At 47.9% G+C, this 16,016-nt stretch overlaps 1 protein-coding gene across 1 annotated transcript in view; it reads right to left on the reverse strand.

The window, feature by feature from the left end:
- Window positions 1-16,016, reverse strand: part of LOC124552393 (plectin-like) — a 230,501-nt gene that overhangs the window by 90,052 nt on the left and 124,433 nt on the right. Inside the window, exons 10-11 of the mRNA XM_047126654.1 lie at window positions 14,769-14,957; window positions 8,470-8,570 (exon numbers count right to left, since the gene is read on the reverse strand). Coding sequence (XP_046982610.1) covers window positions 8,470-8,570; window positions 14,769-14,957 — 290 coding nt within the window. The remainder of the gene's footprint in view (window positions 1-8,469; window positions 8,571-14,768; window positions 14,958-16,016) is intronic.

A 16,016-nucleotide genomic window follows, 5' to 3' on the forward strand; every position in this document is an offset into this window, starting at 1 on the left:
GATTTTGCTCCGGTAACGATCGCTTCTGCCACATCTTTCGGAGAAGTGTGACGGTGTCGGAGACGGACGGGTGGATCTTTATAAGCCGAACGGACACTAAAGTCACAGAGTGTGTCACCGTCTCTCTGCCTGTCTCAACATAGCCAAAATAACTGTCCGCACGAGGGTGAAATATAATAAATGTCATACATACATTATACAAACTGGAGTCCAACTTTGGAAACATAAAAATGTAGCAGGAAACAAGGCCGGAGGTGTAGGTGGACCGGGCAAGGAGAGCCAACCGACGGAGCTGGGCGAGTTTTCTTACACAGTCTGTTCAGATATATGCACAGTTATCACACCATTTAACACAGAGGCAAAAATTTGGAATGCTCGATTCCACTGACATTAAGGGAAAACAACTAAGTACCACTTTGACACACTCCTACAACATTAAAAAAAAAAAAGGGAGGTCACATACGTATTTACCAACGTCTTGTACAAAACAGTTATTGTTACTGTCTCACGATTCATGCCACAGAAAATATGATTCTACACTAAGGATTGAGAATCTATACACAGTTTAAAAATATATTTACATAACAGACACAGAAAGATAATGCATAATTTAGTAGACTAACATCATCACATTTTCCACAAACAAGTAATATTCAGTCAATTAAAGCTTTCCTTCAACTCACTGCACACTGTACATTCTAGAGAATCCTCACGGCACAAACCGACGGATATCCCAAAGCCATTTGCACGCACAGGAACACCAGTTTTCCAAACACGGTTATCACCAGCCGACGTCGAAGGCTTTTCCAGTCGTGGGCTGCCATCGACCCGCTGACAGTGTGTTTCGAATCTGGAGAACCGTTCGGAACACTGCGCCCGATGTAAATTTTTAGAACGTTTCGTTGCCCCGTCGGAATAGAGTTTCGGTCCTTTCCGAACGGACTCGACAAGTAGGAGAGAAGTCGACAGTCAGACGTAAAACTAACATGCAATTCACGGGAAGTTAAGTGGTGGAAATTCTCTACAACCCACAGAACTCAAACTGGCAAAGAGGTCCAGCACTCTCTCAGCTCGAAGATGACAGAAAAGGCAGCCAGCTGTGACTCACTCTGATAACCTGTGCTGGTATTTACCTTAAGTTACTCGGAGAAATTTTCTCAATTACAGTCTCGTTTCACTTTCTCCGACATTCGGTCTACACAGTGTGTGAGCAGTAAAAGAACCTGAGGAGAGTTTTGGAATAGGGAAGTACAGTCTGGCGGGGAGAAAACAAAAACTCAGTTTGCCGAGAACACTTTAATTCCGTCGGGCAGAAAAAGGCTCGCAAAGTTGGTCGAATTTTTTCAAAATGAGGTTGTCACGTACACAGTAGACACAAACTGAAGGAAACTAGTTTATCAAATGGGACACTAAAAGCAGTAGAAAAGTATTACTACTTCGGCAACAAAATAATTTACAATTACAGAAACACAGAGAACATAAACTGACGACTGGAAATAGCGAGAAAAGCTTCCTTAAAAAGAGAGAAATATTTTAAAAAGCATTACACATTTTTTATGGAACATGTTAGAAACTCGAATACATAGTATTTATGTCCCACAATAATATTTACTTAATAGCTCGTTCCGAACTAGCTTTCAACTGACTGTGGGCCCTGAAGCCGAAAGCCAGTTTGTAACGAGCTATTAAATAAATACTATTGTGTGACATAAATACTATGCACTCGAGTTTCTAAAATATAAATTCTGCTTATTTGTTTCAAACGTAACCTTATAAGGAAGAGGAAAGTGGACGACAGATGGTACACACTGGAAGATGACAGAGGCTTTTTTAAATGTGCTGCTACAGAAGAATCTTGGAGATTAGATACGTAGATCAGATAAATGATGTAGTGACACTGAATCACACTGGAGACGAGGGTTCCGTGCCACAACTTGAGTGAAGGAAGGGGTAAGTTGTAACGACACATACCGAGGCATTAAAGGTGACGCAGGGAACTGCGAGGAGCAACGATTAAAGACGATGCAGGGAACTGTGAGGAACAACGAATGTACAGCGAGACGCAGGTAAGGGGCGTCACACAGTCGGGGAGTGCAGGGGTCCTGCAGAGGTCGAAAGGCTCGCACGGCGCAGGCCGGCGAGGAGAGCCTATTCCGGCCGGGCTTCGGGAGGAAGGTAGAGTGACGACGATTACAATGATCCCCAGTTTCACGATTTCTCCAAATGGAGCTACCCTTCTTCAAAGGCACGAATAGATATTCTTTTGCAGGTTCCGAAAACAATGTTATACTATAAGTCTCCTTCAGATACGTGAAAAACCTACTCACCAAGTTGCGGCACAAGAAAACGTGTAAAGGTATCGAAATGTGTGAGCCTTTGGAGCCGTGGCGCCTCCTCCACACAGAAGGGTCGAAGAGAGAGGAAGAATGGCGAAGGTAAAGGATCGGTCAGTTTTAGGAAATGGTGAGAGCTCAGAAAAGTTGCCCAGAAACCCAGGTCGGAACCACAGGTGGGGAGACTTAAGGGACTTCTCTGAACGAGATTTGAAAACCTGAGACCTTAAAGGTAGAAGACAGGGTAATATGCAAGACAGAAATTACTGACAAAATATCATACACAAGTCAATAAGAGAGGATTGTATGTGGTAGAGGTACAAGGTGGGCAAAAACAGACAGGTCAGGAAATAAAAGATAAAGAAAACTAAAGGGAGTGAAGAAAGGAATACTTACTGAGAAGAAATATTCACACCAGAAAAATTCGACAAGACCGACGACCTCGCAGTTCGGTCTCCGCCCCAAAATTGACCCGACCCATTTATCCTAACCGATAATTCGGCAGTAGAGACCACGTTTACGTGACAGCTGCTACACGACGTGTCGTTTCACAGTTCGCTCTCCATAATTATATCTTTTGCCAGCTGCAGGACTAGTACAGGTGGTGGCAGGAGGGTGCACAGGGCAAGCCTCGCAGCTGGGACGGTCACAGGAGTAGGAACCGCAGGGTAGGGAAACCGGCGCAGAAAGGGCAAAGAGTCCGACGAGGATATCGCACAGATCGGGAGGTCGACGAAAAGCTATTCTACGTGCGGCGGGCAATACGTCGAACAGAGTGGACCCCATTTTACGGTACAATTTAAGGAAGTCGTAGCCTTGTCGAAGTAGCCAAATAATAAATTCGAGACCGGAATAGTAGCGAGTGACGAGCGGTTCAGTCCTGAGTCGTCTTTCGGAGGAATCGGCACTACCGGGGTCGGATGTGACGGTCTACTAAGTCTGCTCTCAAACTAGGCTCCACATCCAGTGAAGGCCGAGACGAGAACGGCGGAGTGCCGCCGTAAAGAGTCCGCGTCCGAACAAATACGTACGCCTCGAATGCCGAGGCAGTACGAGAGGCGACATCGACTCAAAAAGTACGGCCAGTGTCGAAACGTAAGTACTGTCATTTGTTAGTACGTTTAATTTAAACTGATGTAGGCAGACGAGCATCTACGAGGACAAGATTGACATCGAGGAAAGTGGCACACGATTTGGAATAGGACCTTGTGAAATTTACTCACGAGTAGTATTTGTAGGTTCCACGAATTTTACGATGTCAGCCTGACCGTGTGTCCGTACGGCAAAGGTATCGTCAGTGTATCTAATCCAAACCGGAGGCTGAAGGCTCACGAATCCCAGGACAGCCGCTACGAGTGACCAATGAAAAGGCTGGCACAGGAAGAGCCATCCCGGTCCCAAAGGCTGTGCCCCTGACCTGTTTCTACATCCGCACCTCAAAGGTAAAGTAGTTGCCGGTAAGTGTAAAGTCGATTAAGGTGAACGGGAAGGGCGCCGTCGGTTTAATCGGGTGGGCACCGACTGAGGAAATGTCCAGGAGCAGGCGGACCACATACGTGGGGAATGTCGGCATAGGAGGAGATCGCACCAGTGGTGACAAGCGAGTTATGTGCTGGGAACGGGAAGGGCACAGGCTTCGGACGATCTAGGAAACTGTCAGCATCTTTAATACAGGAAGCAAGTCTTTGTGCTGTGGGTTGCAAGTGTCGATCAACTAAAGAAAATATACATTCGGTGGGTGCTTCGAAGCCAGCAACAGTGTGATAGCCACGGTGATTGGGTTTGTGGCTGTCAGGAAGAGGGTTAAAACGTGGGGATGCACGGTTCAGGTGGATCGAGGTGTCAGACCCTCGGGAGAGGGTGGGGCGGCCGATGTTTTAACGAGGGACTGCATGACAATGACGGGGACGGAATCTCGGTGGCAGATGCTGTAAATAGAGGTGGCAGACAGCTGGCGTAGACCTTCGCGAACAACTCCTTCGGTCAAGTACCACAGTGGTACATCTGTTGTCTGCAGGGAGGATAATGACGGTGTCATCAGTTTTTCAGTTTTTAGGGAATGTAGAGCCTGGGGTTCTGTTGAGGACAAGCTAGGGTCATATTGTGAGGACCCGAGGAAGGGTTGAGAAGCAATGCCGGATGTGAGGAATACTCTGAAATCCTGTGAGTGTGGCGATTTTGAGGTAGTGACGACGAATCGTGTGCCAACTGTCGGAGGCTGCGTTCGGTGTCACGTCTGCTATCACAAGGGTTTTGCGATAGAGTTCCAAAGTGATATTTCCGATTCACATTAACTGCGAAGGGAAGTACGTCCTTCACCAAAGTTGCTCGACGAAATACAGGTTTGAGGCCGAAAGTGAGATCCTCGGAAAATACGGATACTTCGGACAGAGAGAGAGAGTGCCCAACTCGAGAGGTCGAGAAGGTGACCAGTTCTCATGACAGCGAGTTATCGTCGATCGGGAGGCAGCGGTGGGGGCCGCAGGATGTCCAGGAGGTCGGCCGCGATCGGTTTGCAGAACGGGAATCGTGGCTGTTTAGGGAGCTGGAGCCGGACAGAAAAGGAAACACCACTGTCGAGGTATTTTTGGAGGAGCCGGGACAGATTTCGAGGTGAAGTCCGGCCCGTCATCACAGTTCGCAGTCGGCCCGGCAGACGGTACCGTCCGAGGAAACGTGAGGGGCAGATTACTGCAGGACTTTGTAGAAGGTGAGAAATCTGGTGTAATGGAAATTGACAGGTGAGGCATATAGCTTACAGATTAGGCAGGTAAGTGTAAGGAGCCTCAGTTCCAATACTGCAAAAGCAAGTTTTTGGATGGACCGAACAAAATACGTGACGGGATACATCACGGCAAGAGAGGGGGGTCTAGAAAGTTGCAGATTGTGGGAGTGGCAAAAAAGGAGTAGATGGGGCAAAAAGAGAGGAAAAAGGAAGAAAAGCAAGAAAAAAGATCAGAAAAATGGTAAAAAAATCATATATCTGCATCAGTTAATCAATGCCTGCAACCTGTAGTACAAAGACTTACTTTCTATATTTAAGATACCGTCCATTCCCTAGGTCGGCTCAAATCTGTGCCCATCCCAATCCCACCACCCAACTTGCTTTTCACCACTGATGCCACCTGCCTCTAAACTGACCTTCCCCGTGTTCACTGTCTGCCTGCTGCTGGACATTTCCTCAGTCAGTGCCCACCTGGTTCTAAACCAATTATGTCTGTCCTGCTCACCTTACACTTACCAGCAGCTACTTTACCTTCGAGGGGCATACATAGAAAAAGATCAGGGGCACAGCCGAGCGGACCGAGGCTCCTTCCTACGCCGACCGTTCCCCGGGTGCCTCGGAGGGGGCTCTCCCGATATAATAAACATTCGGCTCCCGGTTCGGTTTAGATACACTGAAACACCTTCACCGTGTTCTAGATCTAGTATCTAGAGGGTCTATACAAGGGCGGTGTACTTGAGGACAATATTATGGAAATGGAAGAGGATGTAGATGAAGATGAAATGGGAGATATGATACTGCGTGAAGAGTTTGACAGAGCACTGAAAGACCTGAGTCGAAACAAGGCCCCCGGAGTAGACAATATTCCATTGGAACTACTGACGGCCATGGGAGAGCCTGTCCTGACAAAACTCTATCATCTGGTGAGCAAGATGTATGAAACAGGCGAAATACCCTCAGATTTCAAGAAGAATATAATAATTCCAATCCCAAAGAAAGCAGGTGTTGACAGATGTGAAAATTACCGAACTATCAGCTTAATAAGTCACAGCTGCAAAATACTAACACGAATTCTTTACAGACGAATGGAAAAACTAGTAGAAGCCAACCTCGGGGAAGATCAGTTTGGATTCCGTAGAAACACTGGAACACGTGAGGCAATACTGACCTTACGACTTATCTTAGAAGAAAGATTAAGGAAAGGCAAACCTACGTTTCTAGCATTTGTAGACTTAGAGAAAGCTTTTGACAATGTTGACTGGAATACTCTCTTTCAAATTCTAAAGGTGGCAGGGGTAAAATACAGGGAGCGAAAGGCTATTTACAATTTGTACAGAAACCAGATGGCAGTTATAAGAGTCGAGGGACATGAAAGGGAAGCAGTGGTTGGGAAGGGAGTAAGACAGGGTTGTAGCCTCTCCCCGATGTTGTTCAATCTGTATATTGAGCAAGCAGTAAAGGAAACAAAAGAAAAATTCGGAGTAGGTATTAAAATTCATGGACAAGAAGTAAAAACTTTGAGGTTCGCCGATGACATTGTAATTCTGTCGGAGACAGCAAAGGACTTGGAAGAGCAGTTGAATGGAATGGACAGTGTCTTGAAAGGAGGATATAAGATGAACATCAATAAAAGCAAAACAAGGATAATGGAATGTAGTCGAATTAAGTCGGGTGATGCTGAGGGAATTAGATTAGGAAATGAGGCACTTAAAGTAGTAAAGGAGTTTTGCTATTTGGGGAGCAAAATAACTGATGATGGTCGAAGTAGAGAGGATATAAAATGTAGGCTGGCAATGGCAAGGAAAGCGTTTCTGAAGAAGAGAAATTTGTTAACATCGAGTATAGATTTAAGTGTCAGGAAGTCATTTCTGAAAGTATTCGTATGGAGTGTAGCCATGTATGGAAGTGAAACATGGACGATAAATAGTTTGGACAAGAAGAGAATAGAAGCTTTCGAAATATGGTGCTACAGAAGAATGCTGAAGATTAGATGGGTAGATCACATAACTAATGAGGAAGTATTGAATAGGATTGGGGAGAAGAGAAGTTTGTGGCACAACTTGACCAGAAGAAGGGATCGGTTGGTAGGACATGTTCTGAGGCATCAAGGGATCACCAATTTAGTATTGGAGGGCAGCGTGGAGGGTAAAAATCGTAGAGGGAGACCAAGAGATGAATACACTAAGCAGATTCAGAAGGATGTAGGTTGCAGTAGGTACTGGGAGATGAAAAAGCTTGCACAGGATAGAGTAGCATGGAGAGCTGCATCAAACCAGTCTCAGGACTGAAGACCACAACAACAACAACCTTCACCGTACCGACTCCCGGTGAGGCCGATCTGTTAAAATTCCCGAAATCTCTTAATACACTCACCCAATTAGATTCCACACGGTCCTATTTCAGATCCCGTGCCACTTTCCTCTACGTCGATCACATCCTCGCCGCAGGCCGGCTACACGATTCTGTCCACGTTAAACCTACTGACATTCCGACAGTTGCCGTACTTCACACGTCAGATGTGCCCTCCCGACAGCCTCGGTAATTGAGGAAAATGTATCTGTTCGGATGCCCTCTCTTTACGGCAGTACGTCACCATTCTCACCTCAGCCTGCACCGGATGTGAAGACCAGTTTAAAGGCAGATTTCCCAGCCCGTCACACTGCAGATATCTTCAAAAAAACAACTACAGAGTACTCCATTTGTCACTCAGTACTATCCCAGTCTCGAATGTATTACTCCAATACTTCTTAAGATCGTGCCCTAAAATGAGGTCTTCCCGTCCGACATTTTGCCCACCACAAGTAGAATAGCTTTTTATCGCATTCCCAGTCTGGACAATATCCTCGTCAGACCCTCTGCTCCTCCTGTCCCCACTGTGCACCCTCCTACCACCACCTACAGCAGCCCCGTACTATCAGAGAGAGAGAGCCACCTGTGGTGAGGCCCACCTCGTATACCAGCTATCAAGTAAATGCCGTTCGGCCACGACTACCGGCCAGTTATCGGTCGGGACAAACGGGCACAGGCAGAGGGCCAGAAGGTGTATGCTAGCGACACGCAATATCTGGTCGCACAGCACGGTCCGTGACACATCGGTCGAGCTCCGCAGGTGAGAACGCGTCCTCGGTTCTCGCCACCCCCCGGGCTTTAACTTACGTCAATTTATTTGATTTCGGCATTTCTTCTCAGTAACTATTCCTTTCTTCATTTACTTTTAGTTTCCAATATTTTTTGTTTTCTGACCCGTCTCTCTGTCCACCCACCCCTCTTCACCACACAGAGTGCACTCAGCTTTCCACTCTCAGTAACTGGTGCACGGCAGGGGTCCTGCCGGTAACAGCAGTTCCTCCCGCGAGGTGTTACGGTCTAAAAGCGAACGCCGACAGGACGGGCGGAGTCGGCGACACATACTGCAGTGCGGCGACCCGCTCGTCGTGCTCCCTCTTCGTCTTCGCGGCTGCCTGCTCGTGGAACCTCAGGAACTCCTCTCTGCCGTTTGCCTCGGCGTGCCCCTGTAACACGGGAGAGGAGGGAAGAAAAATATATGACAGTTTGCGAGACTAGATCTCGGTTACTTATCTAAAAATTTCTCATTGCCCAAGTACAAAAACGGTTGTTCTCAATGGTCAGTTATGCGTAAAAAAAATATGCTTCTACAGCAAGTACTGACAGCTTGTGTGAGTTTTAAGATGACATTTACAATACAGATGAAGAAAGTAATGTAATCTATGGAAAGTCATTGAAATTTACAAATTATTTAAGAACAAAGGAGATGACAGACTGGAAGTCAGAAGCACTGTGTCGTCGATAGGCGCAAGAACGAAAGCTACGGAGCCTTTTGGGATGCACTCCCGTTTTCTAGCTGTAGGAAACACACACACACACACACACACACACACACACACACACAACTGTCCCTTTCTTTACACTGTGACCAGTCGACTGCCAGCTCTTTGTTCTAAGGATAACTTCCATTTGAAGAGCTCAGAAAAGCTTGTGGGTGGTGAGGAGGATCCAGATAGCACAGGTTGTGAAGCATCCATTGGAATCTTGCCTGTTGTGCTCTGCTGAATGTTGTGCCACTGGTCGGTCCACCTCATGTTTGGCAAGTTTGGTGGTGGCCACTCATTCTAGTTGTCGTCTGGTCCGTTGTCGTAGCAAATCAAAATGCTGAGCAGGGATTGTAGCAGTGCCACTATGTAACACGGCTGCCTTCTCAGATAGCCTGCCCTCCGATGGAGTAGGTTTAAGTCTGTGATGGGACAAGAGTAGTTGGTGCTGGGTGGGTAGATGGCAGGCACCACTTTGGTAGGGGCCGGAAGTATTTTGGATAGGATGTCCCGCATTTCAGGGCACAACGACAGATAATCGGAGCCCTGACGAAGGACGTAGTTCAGTTGGAACTGTGAAAGACCCGCTGTCCCCCACCCGTTCCCTACAGTGGAAACACTTCTTTGCCACCGACCCCTCCGACCGAAGCCAATCTGATCCTACTGTCGAACTCTGCCCGTCCCGGTCTGTACCGCCGTCCGACTGTCAACGTCCCACACTCCCGACTAACTGTCCCCCGGTCACCTTCCGAAACTCCTAAGTTCCGACCTGGCCTTAGCATCCTTCCTCACATTCCTCCCTAAGAACAACTACATTTCAACAAGAGAAAGGACTGCCCTACACAACCTGAAAACGGGTACTGACCTCACAATCCTCCCAGCAGACAGAGATTTCGCCACTGTTTTGACGAACTGGAGTGACTACCTAGCAGAGGGCCTCCACCAGTTGTCCGACACCTGCTCCTACGAGCTCTGCCACAGTGATCCCATCCCAGAAGTCCGACGTAACCTCCAATCCCTGCTGTAATCCTTAACCCCTTCCCAGAACCTTTTCTCTGAATCCATCTCCCTACTCACCCCAACACCACTCCACACACACACCCCTTCTATATGCTCCCCAAAATCCACAAACCTAACAATCCCGGGCTCCCCAATGTGGCCGGTTACAGAGCCCCCGTCGAAAGAGTCCGAGCTCCCGTCGATCGACATCTCCGACTAACTGTCCAAAACCTAGTCTCCCGTACTGAAAGTACCAACCACTTCCTGCGCCGGCTCTCCACCAGGTCCACACTCTTACCTCCCAGATCCCTACTTGTCACCGTTTACGCGACCACCGTATACACCGACATCCCCCGTACCCACAAATCGCCGCGATTGGACACTACCTCTCCCGGCGCCCTGCAGGTTCTGAACCCACCTAACCTGTAACAATTTTGCATTTGAAGGGCATGCATAAAGACAAATCCGTGGCACAGCCTTGGGTACCCACACGGCACCCTCCTCTGCCAACCACTTCGTGGGCTCCCTAAAGAAAACATTCTTGTTGTTGTTGTTGTTGTATTCTGGTCTTCAGTTTTGAGACTGGTTTGATGCAGCTCGCCATGCTAATCTATCCTGTGCAAGCTGCTTCATCTCCCAGTACCTACTGCAACCTACATCGTTCTGAATCTGCTTAGTGTATTCATCTCTTGGCCTCCCTCTACGATTTTTACCCTCCACGCTGCCCTCCAATGCTAAATTTGTGATCCCTTGATGCCTCAGGACATGTCCAACCAACCGATCCCTTCTTCTAGTCAAGTTGTGCCACAAACTTCTCTTCTCCCCAATCCTATTCAATACCTCCTCATTAGTTATGTGATCTACCCATCTAATCTTCAACATTCTTCTGTAGCACCACATTTCGAAAGCTTCTATTCTCTTCTTGTCTAAACTATTTATCGTCCATGTTTCACTTCCATACACGGCTACACTCCATACAAATACTTTCAGAAACGACATTCCTAGTTTCCCAAATTACTGACGAGATCTTTATAATTTGGACCCGAGGCAAGGATATCTCATCCTCATTTCTCCAGAACCTCAGCACCTTGTCTCCCATCCATTTCACCTGGTCCTCTTCCGCCCACCGTACCACCTTCACAGATGTCAGCCTCCTCCTGTCAGATGACTCCATCCACATCTCAGTCCACATCAAACCCACCAATCACTAACAGTACTCGCAGTTCAACAGCTGCCACCACTTTCACACCAAAAAATCCCTCCCGTACAGTCTGGCCACCCGTGGTACACACATCTGCAGTAAAGAGAACTCCCTCCCCTAGAAGGCTGAAGGCCTTCACAGACAGGCAATACCCTCGAGGCCTAATTCGCAAACAGATTTCCCGCACAATATCCTCACACGTGCCTGATCGTCACATCCGTAATAAGAACCAACCAAAAAGAAGCACCTCCCGTGTCACGCAATATCACCCCGGCCTTGAACAACTGAACCACGTCCTTCAGAGGCTTTAATTATCTATAATCGTACCACGAAATGACGGTCACGCTATCCGAGATACTTCCGGCCCCTACCAAAGTGGTGTTCTGCCGCCCACCCGAGCTCGACAAAAACCTAATCCGTCTCTGTGCCACTCCCACCCCTAATCCCCTGCCAAAGGGACCGTACTCTCGTGTAAGACTCAGATGCAAGACCCACCCACCCAGCAGTCCCATCACAGGCTTATCCTACCCCACCTGTGAAAGCAGCCACGTTACATAGCAGCCCTGCTGCACAGACAGCATTTTACATTCGTATGGCAACCAACCAGCTGTCAACGAGAATGAGTGGCCACTGCCAAACTGTTGCCAAAAACAGGGCAGATAACCCAGTAGCACAACAGTTAGCAGAGCAGAACTTGCAAGATTTCAATGGCCACTTCACTTCACATCGCGTGCCATTTGCATCCTCCTCCTCACCACCACCACCAGCTTTTCTGAGCTGCGCAGATGGGAATTATCCTTACAGCAAATCCTTTGTTCCCATAGCCTTTCTGGATTAAACTTGCTGCCTCTCCATGCTCCCCACCCACCCAATAGTGTGTGTGTGTGTGTGTGTGTGTGTGTGTGTGTGTGTGTGTGTGTGTGTGCGCGCGCGCACGCGTGCATGCGTGCCCACATGAACACGTGCGCACGCATGCGCAAGTGTGTGTCCACAATCCCCTGCCCCACTACCACCGCCCGATTTTTGTCGTCACATCTGCTAGCTGTGTGCTGTTGCCTCACACCCTACTTTACTGTCTGCCAACTGCCCACTCAACCTGCAGCCCTAGCAAACCCACAGACGGCTCCCCACTCTCCCACGAGCCACCCCAACCCCGTCCTCGCCTCCTGCCTCAGCCGACCCCGACACACACCCCCACCTCGCCCTAGTACACTCACTGTGGGTCAGTTGACTGAGCACAGTGTAGGGAGACAGATGTGCGCACACGAGTGAGTGCGTGTGTGCGTGCACACGTTTTTCCTGCACCTAGAAAGTTAGCCAAGTTTTGTACCTCCTGTCCGTGTGCCCACTGACGACGCAGCGCCTCTGCCATCCCGTGAGTCGTCTACTTTATTCCCGAAGAAAGTAATGTGTCATTTAATACAAAAAACCACTATCACATTTTTGACAAACCATTAATTCTGAGTCAATTAAACAAGGAAGATATTTTGCCCGAACTTAAATTCTTCACAAATGGACTAGATTGTAACCCATTATGCGACTGTCTCTGTTACGAGATGATATATAATGTCAGTTTCCCTTTCACTCCAGTTACTGAGCTGACGAATCTAGTAAATACGACAGCTGAAAAAGTGACGACTAATTTTTTATATTGGGTTTGATAAGACCTTTACCACAATTTAACAAACGGTAGCAGCATCAAATGGGAACGAGGGTCATTTGCGAGAAACTTTGCGAGCTACCTAGAGTAGTTCCCGTAATAGTTTCTTAAAATATTGACCTCGCGAGGAATGGTGGGTGTCTCCCGCACTAGCTTTCGAACCGCATATACAATAGTACTCCGATTATTTAGTTTCCGGTCAAGTTAACGTAAGTTAACATAATATTTTTGTAGCAAAGGAACCCACTGAAACGGTGTGTGAAATCTGGCTGACAACTCAAAAATAAGGCGAGTGCAAGCTCGAAATGCGATACGTCGACAGCGTACGGCAGAGAGAATTTTCACTCGGTAGAGTGTGTGGTAATCTGAAACTAACTGACAGATTAAAACTGCGTGTCAGACCGGACCTCGAGCCCAGGGCTCTCGTCGAGGGCTATACCGCTGGCCCACGGAAGGCAAAGCTCCCGGGTCCGAGTCCCACTCCGCCACACACTTATAACGTGCCGAGACGTTTCAGTCCTCGACACATTCGTAATAGAAAACTTAATTTCCCATATTTTTCTACGATTACAATTTTTTTTTATTTTCAAACTTAAGCCAATTTTGAACAACAAAGGAGTCAGCTAAGAATCATCTGAAATTTGCAGAGACGTCACACTAAAAGACACTCTTAATAGTGTGACTTTGCTGACCAGACAAGATAAAGAGCCCAAACATATCTGTACCAGACACGGGCAGTAGAGTAATGGGACAGGTTTAGAACGTGTTCACTTTTAACAGATAAAACTTCAATATTACAAGGCTCATACCGATAGTACCGAAAGGTAGACTCACACAAAAAACTATAAAATTACAGAGACACAAAATGAACGACAGCCGCTTATTTTCCAGAAGCTACAATGTGGTCCTGCCGATACATGTATTTAAAAATGAAAAAAATATTCTTCACTTTCAAAACTATTAGTTCGTTCTTCAGGGAGAAAAGAGGCACAGGTTGTAGGGTGGGAAGGGGGAGTGGTAGCTCACTCGGACCCCGCCTGTAGTGAAGGTGACGTGACTGTGATGGAGGAGGCATCAGGGAGAGCAGGAAATACCAGACGGCACACCAGCAAGCGGGTGACAACCTCGGTACACAAACAGTGTGAGGACAGAGTGAGAACAGTACGGAGACGGACAGAAGATAAGCCGAGCGAGCAGTACAACCTACACCTACACCCACGCCCTACGAGCCACCCCGCAGCATTCGGCGGAGAGTACCTCGTATCGTTCCAAGTCGTTACCTTTCCCGTTTCCCTCACAAATGGAGTGACGGAGAAACAATGACACAAATGCCTCTGTACGGGCCCCGGCAGCGGTTCCCCGGCTCGGTTCGGATCTGTCCGCCGTGTGTCCGCAGTCTGGACTCGTGGGAAAGAACAGCTCCTCCACTTCCCGCGACAGCTCCTTTTCTAAATCGAAAGCCACATATTTCAGTATCCACATAAACATCACCAAAGCCTAAACTCGAACCACGGTCCTCGTAAAACTGACGTGACGGGTGACGACATATATACTTCGACAGTTGCCACTCCTTCGACACGGCACACTCCCCTCCTAGAGCTTACGTATCTGCGGCAAACGTACCGGCTCGGTCGTCGAATCCCTAGAGACCTACACCGGCGACCCGTCCTACGACCGCGTCCAGATCTATGAGATTACTCTGCATTGCACACTTAGTACTCGACAGAGGATTCGTTGCGCCACCTTTGCACTATTTCTCTAGTGTTCCCTAACACAGAAACACGAGAAAAGTACGGTGTCTCTGCTATAGGATATTTGTTAATTCGTTGCATCTGTAAAGTTCGACAGAGTGTACGACACACTCTCGCAATATTACGCATAGATGAGGCTCTCTCAGTCCTCCCCTCTCCCTCCCCCGGGCTTCAAGTGTTTGTGAAAACGACGCAGTGGCAAACGACACCCAAATTCAAATGTGCCACCTCGCAATCGAATGGCACTACCCTCCCGCAGAGGTACGCACCTGCGCCTCCCGGAGCTCCGCCTCGGCGGCCGCGAGCCGCCCGGCCAGGTCGCGCGCCTCCGCCTTCGCCGCCTCCAGATCCGCTCGCCGAGTCTCCGCGTCCCGGCGCGCCGCCTCGGCGTCGGGGTCCGCGCAGCCGTCGGCGCTGTCGCGGTGGGCAAGCTGGGCGTACAGCTTGTCGACTTCGTCCTGCAGATTAGACGGAGAGTTTGTAATGCCGACAGACTGCGGCACACGTCCACTATTATCTTATACGTAGAATATTTTTTGATTTTTTTTTTTAAATTTTTACGAACAAGAAACATGTAAATCATAATAATGTGAAACTTATGCAAATAAGGTAGACTGCTATTCACCACACAGAACAGCAGTTGTGCAGTAGGTGGGCACAGTTAGAAGAAGTCTAAACTATCGGACAAAGCACTTCATCGTGGAGGGGGGGGGGGGGGGGAACACACACACACACACACACACACACACACACACACACACACACACACACACAAATGCACATCTCACATGCATGTAGCCCCTGGTGTCTCCCAGTCTTGAGGCCACACTCTGTTTGTGTGTGTGTGTGTGTGTGTGTGTGTGTGTGTGTGTGTGTGTACATCTGATGAAGGACTCTGTCTGATAGATCGGCACTCCTCTAAATGGTGAGTAGCAGTCTATCCTAACACGTATTATTGTTATTCCATCCCATCAAAACCATTTGACACAAAATTTCTATGTTGCAAATGGAAAATCACTGACCCACATACAATTCATAGTAAAGGTGTTTTAATGACAGGTACAGAAAAGTAGGTGGCAGGAGAGGGGGCAGGTGGGAGGGAGAGGAGGGGGGGGGGGGGGGGGGGAGGAGGGGGGGGCACCTCTGTGGCAGTTGCAATCTCTCACTACAATACAGAACGACTCAGTTATATGCCTATAGGCCACTCGCTAAGTGGAAAACACTGCAGCACTGATGATTTACATGACTGGCTAAAGCCTCTTTGTTCTCAGACAGCGATTTGTAATCTACTTTGTTCAGTCCCTCTCCTTTAATGTAGTAAGAAGGAACTGTCAAATGGATATAATTTTATGTTAATTTTATAGGCTATCAGATTCTTTGCATAACTGGATAAGTGAACAAAGATTCTTCGACGTTTTTTTCAATCGGACTATTGTCCGCAACAAAATTCGTGTGGTGTTAAACGAACTGTGGGGCAGTTGTCAGAATGTGCAACTGTTTCAACAGCTGTCTACGAG

Source organism: Schistocerca americana, chromosome 10, assembly GCF_021461395.2.
Source record: "Schistocerca americana isolate TAMUIC-IGC-003095 chromosome 10, iqSchAmer2.1, whole genome shotgun sequence".
NCBI lineage: Eukaryota > Metazoa > Arthropoda > Insecta > Orthoptera > Acrididae > Schistocerca > Schistocerca americana.